Here is a 20,831-nt window from a genome sequence, read left to right on the forward strand (position 1 = left end):
TCTGGTGTGTGTGGACTAATCTATAGACTAGAGAGAAACTATGTCATCATTTAGTCTACTCTTTTAGGGAGGGGAAAAGGAAAAAAAAAGCCATCTCAGGATTGCTGGACAGTTTCCCAAAGGATATAGTGGAATTTCCCATCCACTATTGCATTTGAAGTTCAGACATGACAAAGCACTAGGGAATGCACATTTGGGGTATGTCTGTGAAAAGGACAGAAGAATATGATTCACCACTTTTACCCGTCTGTCTTCTACCATGACCCACAATCCCTACCTGGAAAAAACCTGAGAAAGAGACAAACTGTTGTGGCTGCCTCTCTTTTCTTCTACGGTGATTTCCTTGTGCTAGAGTGGCTCTGTAGTCACAAGTACCAACTTCTGATCCCACACAGAAAGTAAAAGCAGTAACGGCATAATTACATCTGAACTAATTGTCCCAGTTAGCTCCATGGCCAGGGCACGCTTGGCCTGAAAGATGGTTTAGCTTCTGTTTTCCCTTACGTCAAGTGAAACAAAACACCTGCTCTGAAGGCAAGGAGCGCATGCTCTGGAGTTAGAACTGAAGCATTTATACACCTTCATCACAGAATTGTATTGTCATCACAGAATGGTTTGGGTTGGAAGTGGCATCAAAGATCACCCAGATACAACCCCCAGCACGGGCACCTTCCACTATCCAAGGTCACTCAAAGCTCCTGTGCAAAACATGGCCTTGAACATTTCCAGGGATGGAGCAGCCACAGCTTCTCTTGCCAACCTGTACCAGAGCCTTCCACCCTCATATTAAAGGATTTCTTCCCAGTATCATATCTAAATCTCTCCTCTTTTGGTTTAAAACATAACCCCCTTGTCCTATGACTACCTGCCCATGTAAAAAGTAGCTGTCCCTATTTCTAAACACCCTTGGTGTTTAGAAATAGGGACAGCTACTTTTTACATGTAGCTGGAAGGTTGAAATGAGGTTTCCCTGGCACCTTCCCTTCTCCAGGCTGAACAACCTCAATTCAAAAAAAATTAGGAAAACAATTGAGTTAGCTAATTGAGTTAACTCATCAGCTAACTACTTCCTGTGTGTTTCTTTTCTCATGTCATCTTTAATTTTTGTTTATAGTGAAAATACAGTCTTTCTTACAAAACCAGGCCAAAACCAGGGTTTTTCAGCAATTTGGATTGTTCCTCCCAAGCACTGAGTAGTTGCAATAGCTGTAATTTTAACAACCTGTTTGTTTCAAAGAGGTATGTCCGTTCAGGGGATTCCCACGGAGTTTCCAGCTGCTGTCAGCTGCTACTAAACTACCTGGATACTGCTAAATTGTATTTTCAAAGGTTCCACATCAGATCACTCTTGTACTACACTGCTCTTGGCTCTCCTGGCTACCCCACCTGAGTCTACTCAGCTCCAGGCCTAGAAAAGTACTACTTCTCACACCTAATACAGAGAGTCTTCGAAAACAGGCTACCCAAGAGCAGAGAGACTATTTAGGGAGACATAAGCTGCTGGCTAAGAAAGGTTTACTCTTAGTAAATATAGGATAAGGATCTGAATAGCAAAGTGCTCAAGCTCAAGCCCACACTTTGTCAGGGGAAGAACTCCTGCTCACTGTGCTGTTTCATAGATGTACACAGCCTGGAATTTCCTCTTATTAAGCTCAAAATGCTAGTTTTCATCTCCATGGCTCTGTTGCAAGGGATTTTGACAGGCGAAAGGACGAGTTTAACACTGCATTTGGAGCAGTTCCATGATGATACTGGGAGGCAGGGTAGAGGGAGGTGCACAGCACATCATCACTGGAAGCTGCCAAGTGAGATTTGTCCTATCATAATACCGCCAGGTGTTTTGCGCACCTCAGGGAGAGCAAGAGAGGAGCTCTGAGAAGTGAGGCAGGAGAAGGAGCAGGCAAACTTTCTGCAGAAACACAAGAGGAGGACATGCATTTCACCAGGGAAACTGTTAAATTCCCGGTCAAAGGCTGGGTACACCATAGTAGAAGACACATGTCTGCAATAAAGATTTCATGGAGATGGAAGGGGAAATAATAAAACAAGACTGACAGCACCTGTATGTTGGAGATTTTTTCAGGGATGGCTTAGAAGGCAGCTGTGAGGAGCAGATTCTCACAGCCTGCTTCTGTGAACAGCAGAGGTTCTCAGGTTATTTTTAATTACAGGTAAAAGTGACAAACATGAAGGCCTTGAGAGCCTTGCACATCAGAGTTCTCAGGCAGCTTTCTCATAACAAGTGGATGTTCTATCTTTGGCTGTTTTGGGAAAGCAAGAATAATTTTGAGAACCCAAATCTTGGTATTGGAAACATAAGGAGGGGTTGGTATGTTATCTCTGACCTATTGTGAGCTCAGATTTTGCAATATGCATGAACTTGATTAACACTGTTATAAAAGGTGCATGATTGATTAATAAATCGGAGTCGATGGCTGACCAATGCAAGGTGGGTCGTCTCCCTTCCAACTTCAATACCTGTAGTCTTCACACGCAGAGCAGCTATGTACAAGAGCCCAGTAAAAACCAGAAGAGAGTGCCTGTGGAGCACAGTCACATTTAACTCCCAATGCAGGTCTGCTCCATCAGAGGAGGTCCCAGGAGACCCCCAGGAGCTCAGCTACCCAAAGCAAACTTTCAATTAGCATTTTCAGCAGGGGCAATAATGTGATAGAGCAACACACAGGACCTATCTAGCCGCTGCCACTAGGCAGGATATACAAACTCTCAAAAATAATTCACTGTTTCCCCTTTTGGGGCTTACCGATCTTTCACATCTCTAACTGGATCAGATGATCAGCTGGCCATCACTCCCTCATATGCTCTGTCTGTGAAACGAGGTAAACCAATGTTCCCTGTTGAGATAAAGACACTCAGGCTCTTCTCTAGAGAGGGCCTAGAAACACCAGACTTCAGCTCCCATGCACTCAGCTTTTATGTGATTCTGGGAGCACAGAACCCCTCCAAGTGAGAGGGAGCAACTGGCCACATGCCAGCACAAAAACAGAAGGGCAGTGCTTGGTCCTGCTGCAGTCACAGGCACAAAACCTGAGAGGAGAAGGGTGAAGGAGGTGGCCTTCAAGAGCAAGAAAAGGACAGCAGTGAAAGCATAAGGGCACAATCCATCAACAGCTTTCCCAGTTTACAAAAGGCAACGTGAATGTCATACTTCCTTCCACTGTGGGTTAATTCACCTGGACAGAGATGACAAACACTTTTGGTTTTAAATAGAAAGTACCTCACCTTCCCTCCCCGCCTCCTCCAACAAACAAGAAAGGAGCAATAACAAGTACTATCAAGCACAGACAAGCCCTTTGGCTAGCCAGGAAGTAAGGCTACACACAAATGGAGCCGCGAGATCTTCCTTCTCCAAAAGTGGGGAGAAATGGAGCTTTCTGCCCACCCCCTTGTCCCTCACCGCATGCTGCCGGGTGGCGCCCGGCCACCCTCGGCCCCACTCCCCATCCTGCCTCCCCTGCTGTGGGCCATGGAGTAGCCCACGCTCCCAGCAGAGAAAGTCCTGCCCTGTGACGTGGGGATGGAGCTGCTCCGGCCCAGTTGAAGCCATGAGCTTCTGGCAGTGAGAGAAGAAAGGCATTCATGATAATGTTTGAGCGGCATGAGCGAGGACACCCTTTTTCTCATTGAAACAAAGGGTTTCCAAGTAGTCCCTAGTCTGAGTTTATCCTTGCTAGTGCAGCCACAACGTGGTGTAGAAATGCCAAAGCTGGTTTTAAGGACTACAGTTCAGGCAGGAAAGAGTTTTGTGTTTGGCTCTAACACCCACCCAAAAAACAACAAGGCTGCCCTGAGCCTTTTCCTGCTATCTCAGCTTGGTTTAATCATCTTGGTCACAGAGTTTGGATACACTTCACAAGAAGCTGAAAGAGGGGAAATTTAGGTTAGATATTAGGAAGAAATTCTTTCCTGTCAAGGTGGTGAGGTTCTGGAACAGGTTGCCCAGAGAGATTGTGGCTGCCCCATCCCTGGCAGTGTTCCAGGGCAGGTTGGATGGGGCTCTGAGCAGCCTGGGATAGTGGAAGGAGTCCCTGCCCACAGCAGATGGGTTTGGGACCAGGTGATCTTTAAGGTCACTTCCAACTCCTTATCATTCTATGATTTGAATCAGCTCAGAGACAGCCTTTCTCCTTACAAAATCCAGAGCACAGTGTGCAGGACAGCACCATCTCTCGCAGGAAGCCACGCACTGGACTTCAGTTTGGTGAGACACCCAGGAAACTGAACACAAAGCCTGCCCTGCCACAAGCCTCAATTTTGGTATTTCCTCAGCTAGTCCTGCCATGCTTAGGCTGGCTTCCTCAGCTGCATGTCCATGTGAGAGATTCCCACTGCACATACTCCCCTGCAAGAAAACAGTCACCAATTTTCACACACCACCCCGGGCTGCTCTATCACTGTACAACCCATCAAGGGAGGTGAAGGAGGGGGGTCAAAACTCTTGAGCTCAGGAAGAGATAACACAGGATGCTAGAGATAAGAAGGAAGGAGGGGAAAACTGTAACATGGAGTCAGCTTTGAGGGCATGGAGAGTTGAAGGAGCTTGCTGAAGGAAAAGACTTAAAAGGAAAGTAATATGATCTAAAACAGCAAAATAATGTAGAGTCTACTGCTGTGCTACACAGTGCTGGTAATGTTCTGGGAACCAGGAGTTGCCTCAGGTGTCTTAGGCAGGGCAGAACAAAACACAGCTGCCAAAAGCACCTGATCTTCTGGAAAATGCATCTAAGCTGATACTGAAGCCTGAGAAACACAGGTGAGACCTCCCAGTCACACCAGTGCAGGGAGTTTGCCCGAGTTTCAACACACCCAGTTGCAGCTTTCACTCGTCATAGGCACACTCAAGATACGCTGAGCCTATTAATTATCTAATGACTCACTAACTGAGGGGAAAAAAAAGGATACTTTTCCATACTTTTCTTACATTGGTTGCTATTTAAGTAGATTAAAATACTTAATGCTAACAAAAAAAAAGTGTCAGAGAAGCATCATTTTGGGTTGAACACAATTTCATCTATTTCATCTTGGAAATTGCTACTGAACATTTGGCAAACAGCAAGTGAAGAATGTGGCTTGGATTGTACATTGCACTTCCCAGAGATGCAATAAAAGTGATTCATTCTTAAGGTAAAATGGGGTCACCTGTAAAGCAAAAAACCCAGTTCACTCTAAGCAGAGGTTAAGTTTATATTCATAATAGTAATGGGTAAGCCTTGATATTCTGCAGTTTTCTAATATGAGAATAAACAAGAATAGTGTGTGATTCTCACTACTAGAGCTCAGTAGAAAGATAATTGACACTACTTGGTGAACAGCAGAATTCCCACAGTGGAATTAATGTATTGAGTCACTGCAAGTTGCTCTGTTCAGGTCTCTCCACAAACTCTGGGGATGGAGACACAAGTGACAGAAACATCTGGAGCACAAAAGAAGGCAAGAACTTCCCAAATTACCTTCCCCATGACATTTTATGCAGAGGTGGCTACTAGCAGCATGCTGTACACATTCCTAGATGGCATGTCTGACATGAACCCCAGGAGTTCTCAGTTCCTCTTTGAGCAAGATGATTCAAGACTTTCATGGGACAGATTCTCCAGTTAGAGGCAGAAATCTCAGTCTCTCACTACACTATGGATGTGTGAGCCAGAATCCCACACTGCTGTTTTTGAGTCTCAGTTTAAAGAAGGCTCATATTTGCACCAAACCATTCTGACAGATGCATATGCCCTTAAGACATCAAAGGACCTGGAAACATACTTGAAATCTTGGCCTTGCCCAGCCTTCACTGTGGAGCCATTTGTGTAACCTGTACCCGTTCTGAGCACAGTTAAGCTACAGGCAGATAAGAATGAACAATATTCAGCAAACTGAACTGGGACAAACTGTCCTGCCTGGCAGAGAGGCCCTTCAAAGTTATCCTGTCTGATGCAAACAGGTAATATAACCTCTTTCACAGCCAGATCAATTGCCACCTGGAAAACTGTCAGATTTCTGGTAGCTGTCAGAGTCCCACAGAAAATAAAGCTGGAACATTTTAGTAGTGTGGGATGACTGACAAGCTAAACATTGATATATAACCAGCCATAAATATACTGGCAAAATCCTTCTTTTTTATCAATAGGTAAAGCACATCCTATGCAACTAAAAAAATGCTAAAATACCCATAAAACTGCACTTTCCATGGAAGTGATAGTACAGTATCATCAGCCATAACAACAGCAGAAAACTCTCATTCTCTGGCTTTAATATTGTACCATCAATTGGAGAGAACAATAAAAAATTGTTGGATTCAGAATCCCATGAGATAGCAATCACAACAACAAAACCACAAATTTATCCTTGTGTTGTGCCCTCAGAATGCATGTTTTCAGCCTTAGCTCCCCATATCACTTTTAATTACCTTATGACTCCAGCAATGAGATTTATTTTTAAAAGTTATGGGATTTGTATCACAACCAAATCACAAAAATACTTGGCAATACTGTAGGAATGATAGAGTTTTGTACTGAAAACTGTAGCTAAAGAAAAAAAAAAAAATCCATCCAAAAGAGATGTAGAGATGTATGTGGGAAAAACAGGTTTTGGTACAACCCTCCCCTAACCCAGCTTCTCAGGGAACAAACCTTTTTTTTCTTGGAAATTTAACTGGTGTCTTTAGATTGAAGAAGCTACCACAAGACAAGTTTGGTATTGGAAGCAAAAAGTATTAAATATAAATAAAATGTTATAAGAAATGTAAATGTGGGAAAGCAACAGCGGGGACCCCTTCCCTCTCCCTTGTGGAAAAACACCCAAAGCCACAGGAATCGTGTGGTTGCTGAATAGGAAGGTACTAATGTGAACACATGGAAAACTCGTTGTTCCTCAGGGTCTAAGGCTTGTATGGCCAACTGGCACAGTTGGCCATGCAAGTCTTTATTGTGCACATCACATTTTCTGTTTCTCATACAGTCCCACTTCCTAGAATCATGTGGTTATGTGAGAGTTTTGGCTTACAATTAAGAAAAAATGGATGTATAGCCTTTAATGGGTATGGAAAAGGCCAGAAAAACTAAGTATGACTCAACAATTAAATCTCACTGTCTGAGTTCATCTTAATTTCTTAATCCTAAACCTTAAATTGTAACTAAGGAGAGGAACGGCAACTCCCCATTCCCTCTCTGCCTGATCCCTGTTTTTCAAAGGTTGGGACTCATGACAACGTAGACTATTTAGGCCTGATGCAACGAGTTACATGAGCTACCAGGAACTAAAAAAAGGGCAGTGAAATACACTGTGATATAACTGGGTTAACAAAGATGAAATATCAAATTTGTCAGGCCAAATTTAGGTATTTGCAGATATCCTGCAAAGTTCATTTATTTATACTCCATTACTTAAAAAAAAAAAAAAAAAAGGAAAAAAGGAAAAGAAGAGTTTCCTCAATTCCTTCTGCTGCTGACTGTACAAACTATCCAACACCACCTGGATCTTAATAAATCTCCATTAAGACCTGACATGGAACTCTGAAAATCCACAACACCTGAAATCCAGAACAGACCAATTTACTATGCATCCAGGTTTCTGCCAACATCTTCCTCATGCCAGTGCACACATGACCATGTATGAGCCATCCCAGGGAGTTGTCGAGCCAAAAGAAACAACAACCCTGGAGCAGGGTGATGTGAGCAGCCATAAAGGTATGACACAGGAGAAAAGATAAGTAATAAAGGTAAATCTGACAGCTCCCTGCAGTAGTTATATATGGAATCAGAGAGTGGTTTGGGTAGGAGGAGTCTTTAAAGCCCATCTCATTCCCACCCTCTGCCATGGGCAGGGACACCTTCCATCTTCCAGCCCCATCCAACCTGGCCTGGAACACTGCCAGGGATGGGGCAGCCACAGCTTCTCTGGGCAGTCTGTGCCAGGGCATCACCACCCTCACAGGGAAGAATTTCTTCCTAACATCCCAACTAAACCTACTGCCAGTTTGAAGCCATCCCACCTTGTCCTGTCACTCCAGGCCCTTATCAAGAGTCTCTCTCCTTCTCTCCTATAGGCTTCCTTCAGGCACTGGAAGGCCACAATGAGATCACCCCAAAGCCTTCTCTTCTCCAGGCTGAACAATCCCAATTCCCTCAGCATGTCTTCATAGCAGAAGTCCTCCATCCGGCAGGCCCATGTCCTCCATGTGCTGGGACCCCAGAGCAGCTGTACAAGCTGCACGAGAAGATAAGAACACAGGACTGGGCAGCAAAGCAGGAGGAGGAAAGCAGAAACCTGGACTTAGCCCTATGTTCTAGTTAAACCACACCCAGGATCCACAGGCCAGTCCCTGCCACTCCAGCATAGGTGTCTCTCCGTGTGTGACTGCCAAGCACTCCACACACAGAGCCAGGTGCTCCCTTGGCAGCCCACACACACCAGCAGCAGCAGAGCAGTGGGGTTTTACACACCCAGTCCTGGCCCTCTGCTAGGAACATGTCTGCTGCCCTCTCAGGTGAGAAGCGGGCACCAGGGGAAGCAGGATATTCTAACTGGATCCATAACCATTTCCAAATGAGTGACTGTTTTCATAGTTTTATGTTTCCTTGTCTCCTTATTGCCACTGACTGTGACACTCCGGTGAACCCACAGCCAGCCTCCTTCCCATAGGAAAGGGCTGGCTCTTGAGGGGATGTTGTATGGAAGAGAGGTCAATTAGGAGACAGCCCTTGTGACCAATTCTGAAAACAAGTAAAAACATGTAGGAGATCCTCAGAAAAAGCCCTGGAAATCTCAAATAACCTGCAAAGTTTAAAAGGGAAATAATCCAAAGGGAAGTTCCGGGAAGGGAAGAGGAAGACACTCTTGTGACCTTGTCTTCCAGATCAAGCTGTGAAAAGTTGTATAAATCAGGGGTTTAAATGCTGTTATGGATATACATCAGTCTTAGAAAATGCTTTTTATAACCAGCTTTACCAATTAGTACTACTTTATTTCAAAGTTTATAGTAGTAATTATAGCCCATAGATGTTGTAGGTAAGATTTAGCATTAGTTCCTAATACTGTCATTAACACAGCATATTATAAAAATTAAAAAAAAAAGAAAAAGGTAGAGCAGTACACCTCCAAGTGTGGATTAATTTAAAGCATTAATTTTATACCAGCTCATAAATATTACTGACATTTCTTTGATGCATTAATTAAAATATTTTTCCCATTTTAATAATTAAACAAGTTTCAATGCATAAGGAAAACTAGAGATATTTTTATCTTCCTCCCTCTATTTTCATTTTTCTGCATATGAATAAGGGGGCACAGTCAGTTTCCCACCACCACCCTTCCAGATTCTCCAACACTGCACTCCTTGCTGGCTTCATGATCTTCTGTTATTAGCTGAGCAATCAGGATCCTAAGATTACTCTTTGGGAGTCTCTGAAGACATCAACTCTCTCTCTTCTTCACTGGCCCACAGCTTCCTTTTGCTCAGCCCTGTGGCATGTAACACCACTTCTCTCTTTCCCCTCCCAGGTCCCACCCTATCAGATGGCAATGCTTCGGAGTAAAATAAGGTCTGTGTGTCTCAAATTCACCCCAAGCTCCTGAATTCAGTGTGGCAATGAGAAATCAGAGGATGAGGCAACTTAACAGTGGCCTGTGAATAACAGTGTAAAGTCAAGCCGATAAAATTTCCTTCACCTTTTTTATGACATGGTCACAAAACGAAAGCTCTGTCTGAGAAATGCCAAGTCCTCTCGTCCCCTGGCCTACACAGGCGTGCATGGCATATTCTAATTGGACTGGTGCGTACCTTCCCATCCATGAGATACTTCCCCCAGGAAGCTATAAGCACCAGGCAAATGAAATCAGAGACTTGGCTCCTTCACCTTCCCATTACCTGCAACACGCTTTGATCAGCAGGGCATAAATACACACATAAATGTCTCATCTCTGCCAAGGTCAATGAGATGCAGCAGAGTTCCTTTAGTCATCTAAAGGAGTTCATTGGACTTAGCATGGGGAAAACTGCTTTGCTCTGTTTAAAAAAAAAAAAAAAATCACTGGATGTGACAGCAAAGGGTATGATGTGGTGTGACCACTGTGATTTGGGAAAGCTAAGAGCAACAGAGAGCCTGAAAGGGGAAGAGGTGGGATTGTCAGCAGATCATGCCCAAGAAAGAGCGAAAAGCCAGAGCTCTCCTTCTTGGAGTCCTCTCCCCAAACATGTTCCTGGACGGAAAATTTGGTCTAACCTCCGCCAGACTGATGCACCTGAGGAACCCAGCTTTCAGCACAGATCTTTGTGGCCTATTACTGAAGCAAGCACCTCACCTCTTCCACTTGTGCCAGTGAAAGTGCAATTACAGCTATCCCCACAGCAGGACAAGCAGCATTGCTGTTTTTGATGCAAACATGGGGAATACCCCAGCATTCCAAACCTTTGGCTATTCCTGCACTTGTCCTAACAGAAGGTGGCAAAGATGCACACTGCTGTTTTGAGTCTTGCCTCTCCTCACGGCTAGGGCTTATGAGCAGTTAAACATGGGTGCAGTCACTAGAAATTTCAAGACAGTGGGGCAAAGGATAGCTGTTATCACCAGTAACATAATCCAGGCTGGAAGGGGAACACACATTAGGATACCGGGGACTCTCCTTCCTACAGTGCCCCACTGCAGTCATTCAATAAAAGGAGTCTCTGCAGAAGACTTAGATTGTAACTGGTTTTGGCATCTTTTTAGGGCAACCAAGAATGGCCCCATCCAGCAGAATTTCCAATTCTGTATTCTAGCTCTTTGCAGGAGTTTCTGCCCGTCTGAGGGTCATCTGTGCAGTTGGGGTAATAGTAAACCCTCCTACCTCCCAGCCATATTCTGAGGATTAGGCAGGGAGTGGCTGCTCAGTGTACTGAATATGCAAAGGCCTGTTATAAACCCCATATCTGATTGCAACCATAAGCAAAGTCTTATTTAAGCAATCCTTTCCCCAACAAAAATATATCAGCTGCTCACTCTCTTCTTTATTTTCGTGTCTTTTTTGCCTCCAAGTTCTTCCAGATAACAAAACACATTACTAAGATATTTTCCTTTTCTGATGTAAAGTTGTTTTCTACAAATAACAAAGATTTTTCCCACAATATAGGGTACATACTTAGTTGTTTTGGCTCATTCTGTATTGCACTTGTACTGGAGGAGTCTCACTGCCCAGTCAGAGAAAGCCCCACTCCCATAATCTCACACATGTCAGATATTCACATTCTAATACACATATCTAATAGATATGTCTATTTCTCGTTGTGCTTACATTCAGGGGAGACCCCTTCTCCACTTCCATCAATTTTATGAACTTAGGACAGAGAGCATTAGTTATTTCTTGCTCCCATTAAACACAAAACTGTATTTCTCTACCAAACCATAGTTTAAAACCAAGCTGGTGTTTTTGCATGTGCTTTGCCTGACACTTCTGTATTTGTCTCCCACATCAGTTAATACCTTTTTTTTGCCTTTCAGTGCACTTTGTTCACTCTTTTTAGCAACACAACAAAACCTTTTACAATGCCACCTTTTAAATTAAGCTTCCAAAGGCAACATTCTAGTAAAATGCAGCTATAATACATTTCAGGGCAGATTTGCTTCCATGCTGCCTTGCTGAACATGAGATTTCTGATCATGCCAGTTTTCACTGCATACACAATGCAGCACATCTCACCTTTTCTTGTTCTGGTCATCTGCAACGACTATCAGAGTAAGAATCAATTCATCTTTCTCCTTTTATACTCAGATGCTTATTTTCATGTCTGATACCACTGTTATCACCCACTCAGCAACTAGATAGGCAAAAATGACGCTGGTAGAGAACGAAGGAAGAAATGTCATTCATCTGGATAACACCCACTGGGCCATTCAGCTGTCATGATTCTTCTAGATGCACAGACACAATTTTTAGCTGCTTTTCACAGCCCAGACCCTCCCTTGTGACAGAATGACATAACTTGCATGCCTGGCCTTGCTCTTCCAGGATAAGGCACATTTCATTGCTCCAGCATACCTTCAAATTGCTCATCTTCCTCTCTCTGCCCTCTCCGAAATGAAACAGCTCAGTTTATTCATTGTGCAGGGGCAGAAGACAAGGTAAACTGCAGGAGCGATGCAAGAGGATGACTGCCTTCCCAGATGGCACCAAAACAAGCAGTGTTCACCCTGTGCCTACAGGAACACCCTACAGCCTCCCTTTCAGCCTTCTCCACATGCCCTGCTAGAATATTCCCTCTTCCCAGCTGTGCTCAGGGATGAGAAGAGAGTGACATACAGTCATGTATTCCCTATACACATCACCAGTTGCTATTAAGAAATTACTGTGTGACTTGGAGGGGTTAACCCATTTCCCTCAATCATTTGCACATTTAAGAAAGCATGCCACAAGCTGTAATTTGTTGCAAAAATATGGGATGGTCCCACTTCCCTTTGGCTGTCTCCCCACAGCATCCTCTCTCTGCCCCACAGTTTGTCAGAGCACAGAGTCACAACCAGCTTGTGTACTGTACTGCAGCCTTGCCAGTGCTCCCCCCCTTGCCCATCCTGAAATTCTCCTTACCTGTACCTGGGACATGCCTTTCCAGGAGAAAACACCTTGCCTCAGAGTTGGACTTTAGTGATCCTTGTGGGTGCCTTCCAACTCAGGATATTGTACAGTCTTGTGCGGAGGAGTAGAGAAAGGAGAGAAAAGTGCAGCATTCTCAGAGCACTCTAAGATCTACCAGATCTATTGTATCCAGACTCAAGCCTGAAATATCTTCATGTGCAAAGTAAGTCACAGAAAAAGAGAACAAATAATGAGAAGAGTTACTTGAGCCATGAGCCATACCAACCATCAGGACTGAATCCTCACTGTTCTAAATACTGTGCACTATTCCTGTCCTGAAGAGCTGGCAGCATACTCAGAACACCCCTTCTTCCCTAAATCCAGCAACAGAATGGAAATAGACACACTGCACCTTCACAACTTCAACAGCAGCCTGGCAGCCCTCACCTGTAAAACCAGACTGTAATCTTCGAGGACCTCAGAAAAAAGAGTGACTCAAATGTTGCAGATGGATTACATTTCATAGTCTAGAGTTACCCTTGGATGCCTGCACTATGGAATACCTACAGCAAAACTTCTGCATCTAAACTCAAGCTTAATCCAAGGATTTAGCCTGCAGCCCAGACCCACTAAAGACATCTGATGCTACAACATCAGAGCTTTGCTACAGGCACTGGTATGGTATCTTTTTACTGTGAAAGGTATAATCTTCCCATCTACTCTTTCCAAGTTTCCACGAGCCCCTCGTAACAGACAGCAATCTGTAGTGAAGATTTAAGGGCCCAAGTAAGATTTAAGCTATTCAAACAATCTGTTGTAGGCATTTTTGATCACTACACCTGTAAAGGTGAGTGTAAAGCACACATACAATATAGCTTACACATCCTGATTTTTTGCAGCTGCCCAGCAAGATCGCGGGCAAAGCATCTTCTTCTAATCCTCCCAGCAGTGGCGTTTGTGTTAGCTTAACACTGCTTCGTGCACCTATTTCTGTTATCCAGTGAATATGAAAGTGTAGCCATGGCAGCCACTTTGTGGCAGATGTGAACAGGGATCATGTCCAACTAGCTACAAGTCTGCTTGCAACCCACACTCGTGTCCCCTGATTATCCCTGGGCTTCTGCAACCTGAACAAATCATGCCCTAACATGACCAGGATCCTAATCCCCTCCCCTGCCTCCAGAGGGGTGTATTTTGGATTCATAAACTCTACTGCTGGATTTGGTGATGAAGCAGGAGCTTTCCCTCCCCTCACCTCCTCCAGTCCCACCCTGTGCAAGGCTGGGTCTGCTCACTAGTGCACAGCTCTGCTCTGCCCATGGAGGGGATCACCCAGCTAGTGGATCCCGCTGGGCACCACCCCAGCCTGGCCCTGGTGGAGATATGGGAAATTCTGTATATGATCAGCATTAGGAATCCCCGTGCTTAATGACTCAGAGCACCAGCAAGGCCATGCGCAGTCAATCTCACACACTGAGCCCCTGCCTGCAGCTGGGTGTTCAATCTGAGATCACAAAAACGTGGTTTGGTGTCCAAATGTCACACACTTCTCTGTGACACTGCAAAAAGGATATGTTTTCAGGAAGGGAATTTATGGCCATCTCTGCTTGAATGCAGTATTCTCCCAGCAGCAGGTTCCTGTGCTTCCTCAGTTCCCTCCTTGTGTGCTATCCAATTACAGTTTCTTCAGCCACTCCTCCTCAACCTCTCCTAGCATCAGAACATCCTCTATTTTGTATACATTTACATATGGTGTCTGTTTATCTATGTGCATTTGTACACATGTCATGGTAATCACCTCCCCTCTTCTAAATTTTTCCCACTATTAAAACCAATAGCCCTCCCCCTGACCTTGCACTGAACTTGTACTAAAGTCATGGGAATTTCTTCTTCCGACTTCACCTTGCTTTTAATCCAACCTCCCCAACATGAGGTCAAAACAAGTCCCCACCACAGGCTCTGTTCCTCATCCTGCAGTGTTCTGCACAGGACTTGAAGGAATGGTGTCTAAAAGAATAGACAGGGAATGGATTTTGTCTCAGTAAACCAATTCTACTTAAAGGCAAGAAAGCTGGAGTCACTTGTTAATGGAAAAGACAAGATTAATGAAGCTTTCCCAAAAGGGCACCCCACATTGCTCAGCACTGAGAACTCACATCTAGAATGCATGAATGCATTAACTTAGAACTTTTCTGCACCACTGAATCCTTCATAGGAAGCAGTGTGTCACAGCCAAGGCTCAGACCTTCTTCTTACTAAATGCTCTTTCCCACACAACAAATTTCAACACGCACTTCTTGACCAAAGACATAAAAGCAGCTGACCTAATCCCAGTCCTGGGTTAACCCAGTTCTCCCAAGCCACACAACAGAGTTAATCCACACTACTGAGTAAATCAGGGCAGCTGCTCTCATGGCAGGTCAGCTGCAGAGAGAAGGCAAAAAGATACACTGCCTTCTATGAAGATTTAAAGGTAAGGCATGCTTGTGACAACTCCTAGTTTCACCAACTCTTCACCTTGCCAAAAGGAGTTCCATCCTCTGTCCTTTCTCTCCTGGTGGTAGAGGTGCATGTATGGTCCCACAACAAACCGCACCAGAGAACCAGTAGAGATGCCAACAGGAAGGCATGACGGCTTCTTTCAACAGCAGTGCCAGCTGAGAGGATTTGTGCAACCACAGCCTGTTTATCCAAGCACAGAAATGTAGGAACTAAATGTGTGATTCCCTCTGGCATCTAATTCTGCTGTTGGAAAAGGTGGTCCCTCACTACATTTCTCATGTGCAGTGTCACGCTACTCTTCTTCAGCAATCTCTCTGGCCACAAGGCAGGCTAATCCAACTTCTATACTTTTTTTCTTTAGGGAGGGGGGTTAATCAGTTGGAGCCGTGACTGGACTGATCTGAGGCCACTTGGTCACCAGAGCTGATCCCAGGGATGCAGCAGGAGCTTGCAGTCAGGACTGGATGAGAACTGGATCATTCCTTCAGCAGCATCTTGTTGTGCTGCTGGGCTGCTCATCATGTGAAGCCCAGCTCCAAGCAACAGAGTTATTCAATCACAGTTCCCAGGAAGCCCTGCCCACAGAGACACCAGGCCAGGCACCCTCCATCACTGCTCTAAACCATGCTGACCACCCAGACTCCAGCTCCACAGCTGCCTCTTCCCAGAAGGAAGAGCTCAGCATACTAACAGCCATGGGCTTGCAGTACAACAGACCATCTTTTAGCTGGAATGTGTCATCCTGGCAGCAACAGGCTTTCATGTCAACCTGACATGAAGACTTGTAGCAAGACTCTGTGGTTAGGAGCCAGGCCAGACAGATGGAGATAAGAAATTAGCGAGGGTAATCAGCCACTGGAATAATTTATCCAGGAAACCACTGCAGCCTATCACCTGATATCTTGAAATCAAGACTGGGTACTTTTATAGTAGAATTTTGGATTCAATGCAGTGATAACCAGCTGGGAATGTAAATACCTGCCAGGGGTCAGGTGAAGGTATCTGTCTCCAACTGGCTGATACTCTGAACATCAACTGTGTGATTACCTCAGGAAAGAGGGAAATATACTCTCTGTAGAGCCCAACTGTCAAAACAATAGAGTACAACTGCATTTGCACTGAAGTCACTTCTGAGTACTTCAGTAAAAGATTCAACAGTTCAGTGAGGAGCTGCAAAGCAGAAAGGAATTGCAAAACTTCCCAGGCATGACTACTGAAATAAACTAGCTGTGGATAATTTAGCCAAACAGTAACGAAGCAAACAACATGAACTAGAAAGATACCAGATGAAAGAAAGCAAAGTAAATACTTAGAATCAAACATCCTTCGGAAAAAAAGTGATTCCAATTAAGAATTGGAATTCCCTTGTGGGTTGCTCCTTAAATTTTGCCTGGGATAACTATGGAGAGTGAATGTAAGATGAATACAAACTAATTAAATAAAACAGCCTGTTTTAAACAAGACTCTAAAGCAGATTACATTAAAAAGGAAAAAAAAAGGAAATAAAAAATCATCAAAAAGCTATAGCATAATTTGACTCTTTCCTACTAGAAAGCACATGAAATAAGAGTACTATAAGAAATTATAAGGTTCAACAGACCAAGCACAAGAACATCCATCTAAAGTTAACAGAATTAAAAAAAAAAAAAAAAAGCATGCAGAACAGACTTACCATCCATCTAAAATCTACCAGGAAGCACAAGAAGTTCCCGGAGGAAGTATTTGTGTCCCACTATTTCAGAGAGCACGAGCATCAACCTCAAGCCCAGCCACCTACTGTCACAAGCAACTGGACCGTGTAATCCCACTGAGATTTACCCAGACCAAGAGGACAGGACAAATGCCACCCTTAACCACCACCCGGCAAAACAAGGTTCTACACAGAAGCCAGCTGACCTCTTCCCAACATGAACAAAAACTAAGAAGAACTCAGATTTCTTACAGCTTCAAGTCTGATTATGGATGCCTCCTCCTCACCCAATTCAGGTGCAGTTCTGAAATCTGGGTCACCCACACATTATTCCTCCAAACCAAGCCACCTCCCTCCAGTGCAACCCTTTAAGCCCTTATCCAAGCCATCTCAAAGTCATTTAGGTTATGAGAAACTCCAAAACACCAAGGAATCAGGTCACAAAACTTCCAACAACACATTATACATGTGGCTAGGTCCAGGAGGAACAGGCACTCAGCTCCAGGAGAAGCCAACACGGGCATCGATATCCAGCAGTGCTCTGGCAAAATCTGCAGCAAGTCAACACCGATGAGCTGAGCTCAGATCTCTGACCCCGTAATTCCTACCAGGTTTGATGCAGTCTTAGCCAATATCTTGGAATAAACGAAGCATCAAGCAACGACAAACATGAGTGCTGGGAGGATGACGGGTCAGGTGAGAGCCGTGGGACCTCCGAATTTCCCCTCGGCAAGTTGGTTGGGGCACTGGGGGTTGCCATCGGAGCTGCTGCGGTGGCCGGGGCTGCAGGAAGGAGGCAGGAAGCGAGCAGCAGGCAAAGATCTCGCCTTTCGTTCCTCTGCCTTCCCTCCGTGACAGGCTACAGAAGTCACGAGGCAAGGAGGAAAACAAGGAGGTGTCCAGAGTTCAAGCACAGCACCCCCGCGACTCCCGGGCCGCAGGTCCCGGCGGGAGCTGAAAACCCGGCGAACACCGTGGTATCTCGCTCCTGCGTGGGAGGCACCATTTCTGCGAGAAGAGACTCCTGCTGCTGCTTGGCAGCCGAGCCTGGGATCGGGCCTGCGCTCCGGGCCCTCCCTGCTGCCGGCAGCAGGCGGGGGAACGGGGGGCGGCGGGCGGGACGGGCGTTGCCGTCGGGGCGCAGAGCCCCCGCCAAGGATGCGGCCCCGGGCTGGGCGGATCGGAGCCTCCTTCGCCGTCCCCTCGGGGAGCTCCCGCGGCGCCCGGGACGCCAAGGGGCTCCGCGCCCCGATGGCGCCCGCACCGCGCACCCGCACCGGGCCCACCGCGGGAGGAGCGACGCTCGCCTTCCCCGGAGATCCCTCCTCCCGTCTCCATCGGGTCCTAAAATGGTGGGTCGGCCGACCTCCCTCCTCTTCCTTCACCCCCTGCTCCCGTCCCGTCCCCCCACCCGCCCCACGCTCCCGGAGCCCGCCCGTCGCCCCCGCCCCGGCCCCGCGGGGCAGCCGCCCCTCCGTCCGTCCTGGCCCAGACTCCGCGGGGATCCGGCGCAAGGCCCGCGCCTCTCCCGGGAATGCGGCAACAGCGATCCCGGGAACACGCCAACGCCGCCTCCGGCGGCCGCCCTTACCTGCGCCGGGCTCACATCGCGGGGCCGGGGCCAGCGGCGACCGCCCTCGGCGCCCCTCGGCCGCCACCTCGCCGTCGCCCTGCGTGGGGCCGCAGGTATGTCATGAGTGCCGAGCGCGGCTCCAGGTGAGCCGGGCACACCTACAGGAAGGCAGGCGGGCCGCCCTGATTGGCGTGCGGGACCGGCGGCCGCGCTCCGACGGCACCGCAGCGAGGCAGGGCAGGGTGGCCGAGGGGCTCTGGCGGACACGGCGGCTCTGGACCCGTTCCTGGCTCCGGCCGGCCACAGGCCCTGACACGTCCGAGCGGAAGGTATTTTCTTTTTTTTTTTTCTTTTTTTTTTTTCTTTTTTTTTCTTTTAATTCAGTAGTAAGTATATGGGTGAAGGTCCTAGAGGGAAAGCCATACGACGAGTGGCTGAAGTCTCTCGGCTTGTTCAGCCTGGAGGAGACTGAGGTTAGAGCTCACAATAATTCTGCAGCTTCCTCGCAAGTAGGAGGGGCTGGCCCTCAACTCTGCTCTGTCTGACCAGCGACAGGACTCAGGGAACGGCTGGAGCTGTGTCAGGGGACAGTTAGGGTGGATTTTAGGAAATGTTCTTCACCCAGAGGGTGGTCGGGAACTGAACATGCTTCCCCAGGTAGTGGTCACAGAACCCAGCCTGACAGAGCTCCAGGAGCGTTTGGACAACGCTCTTGGGCACAGGGTGGGATTGCTGTGGTGTCCTGTGCAGGGCTAGGAGTTGGGCTGGATGATCTTTGTGGGTCCTTTGCAGTTCCAGACTTTCTGTGATTCTACAATAACTCTGTCCCTCTCAGGTTTGGACACAGCACTTGTTTGCTTTGCCTCTGGAGTGCAGCTGACCCACCAGCCCAGGTCTCTGGACCAGCTTAAGACTCAGAGATGCTTTTTAATTTTTAAGCTTCCTTCATTATCTGAGTCTTGTTTTCCCACTTCTTAACTTCACATGTGTGAGCCCTTTGTGTTTCCTCCCAGCAGGCAGCTGAGGGTTCAAGGAAAAGTGTTGGGTTATCCTAGGCTTTGTAGTATCCCAGGCAGGATCACATCCAAGATCATAAAATAAATGAAAATTAATGAAACACCTGAATTCAGAAGAAATTGACCAGGCTATGGGTAGAAAAACTCTGTAGGCTGCATTAAGAAGCTGAGTCCACAGCTACAATTCCTGGGCTTTCTGTCTCTTGTAGGTACACGGTGCTTAAAGGGATACAGGATTTATGTGAGGGTGCACTTTGCCATGGTGTATTATATAGATCTTTGCTTACCAAAATCACAAAATGTGCAAAGAATTATCTTAGACAGGTGACTGAGGAAGGTATTACCTATATTATATATTTTGTCTCTTAAGCTGATATCCAGAGTTGTCTCTTTGCTAAGTCTGCTTTTTTCTCCTGATCATTTCCTGAGGCTTACAGGTGTTTCCTCCAGGATGTGCTCTGAAGATTTCCGCAAAAGAGAAAGAGGGATCTTGCTCAACCACCAGAGCAACCCTGCAGCCCACACCTAGGCAGTCCTGAACCCTCCCTTGCCTGCAAGATCCATGTGGAGTCTCCCAGGCAGGAAAACTCCACTCAGAAGTGGAAGCACACTGAGAACTCTCCCCAGCCAGCTACAGAATCATCCTCATGCCTGCTGCTGTCTTCTGATTCAATTACTCCTTTCATTCATTTGTGTGGGTGCCTTTTTTCAGCAGAGTGGATGAGCTCCTGCAGCTGAGATTCCATTCCGCATCACTTCATTTACAGTGAGACGCAAGGAAAGGGATGCTTCAAATTCCCAGGAGCTGACTCTGGATCATGTCTCTTTTTAGTTTCGTGTCAGACCTCTGGGAGATTATATAAATAGCTTGTCACTATAGGACACAAAACAACATGACACGCACACACTGCTGCTCTCAAGGTGAAAAAAAGGGAAGTTTACTTTCTGACTAACATTTATAGATTTCTAAAAGTGACAGTGGATTGGAGGGTGAAAGTGCCAGCTCTCCAGTGACACTGGACAAACAGTGTCATTTAACAGTCTATTAAATTTCTCTTCTTCCATAAAAGAATGTAAAACAATAAGCTATTTACAGAAAGTGTGTGAGAAAGTTTGTTACAAGAATGTAAACATCGGAAGGTTTAGAAAATCTTAAAAAATCAGGGCAACAATAGCTAGTGCATCTTCTCACTGCATTTTCTAAGTTCCTAGCAGCTGGCAGCAGGTTGGAGTTGGTCATCCTGAGTGGAAAACTGCTCCTCTTCTATCCAGAAAAGGGCAACTTGTTGTCTGACGTGGGCTTAACTTCTCCCCCTGTCCTTGGCACCTCCAGCAGCTGCAGAGGCAATTTTCTGTTTGATTTTGAGAATTATGTCTTGAGATACCTTGCTTTCTCTGCCTGCTGCACAGAGTTTGAGTGCCTGAACATATCTGGAACCCAGCAGAGTGTGAGCAGGGGAGGGCTTGTCCCATGCTGTGAGTATCCCACATG

At 46.1% G+C, this 20,831-nt stretch overlaps 1 protein-coding gene across 8 annotated transcripts in view; it reads right to left on the reverse strand.

The window, feature by feature from the left end:
* ARHGEF5 (Rho guanine nucleotide exchange factor 5) overlaps window positions 1–18,387 on the reverse strand; it is a 33,684-nt gene extending 15,297 nt beyond the window's left edge. For 2 of the 8 annotated variants that reach the window (XM_064701795.1, XM_064701794.1), the window contains exon 1: window positions 16,733–17,352. In XM_064701795.1, coding sequence (XP_064557865.1) covers window positions 16,733–16,735 — 3 coding nt within the window. In that variant the 5' untranslated portion in view covers window positions 16,736–17,352. The other 6 variants (XM_064701797.1, XM_064701796.1, XM_064701799.1 and 3 more) reach the window with 6 other exon arrangements.
* Between the last annotated feature and the right edge of the window lie 2,444 nt (window positions 18,388–20,831).

The sequence above is a fragment of the Zonotrichia leucophrys genome, chromosome 1A (genome assembly GCF_028769735.1).
Source record: "Zonotrichia leucophrys gambelii isolate GWCS_2022_RI chromosome 1A, RI_Zleu_2.0, whole genome shotgun sequence".
Taxonomy (NCBI): Eukaryota; Metazoa; Chordata; class Aves; order Passeriformes; family Passerellidae; genus Zonotrichia; species Zonotrichia leucophrys.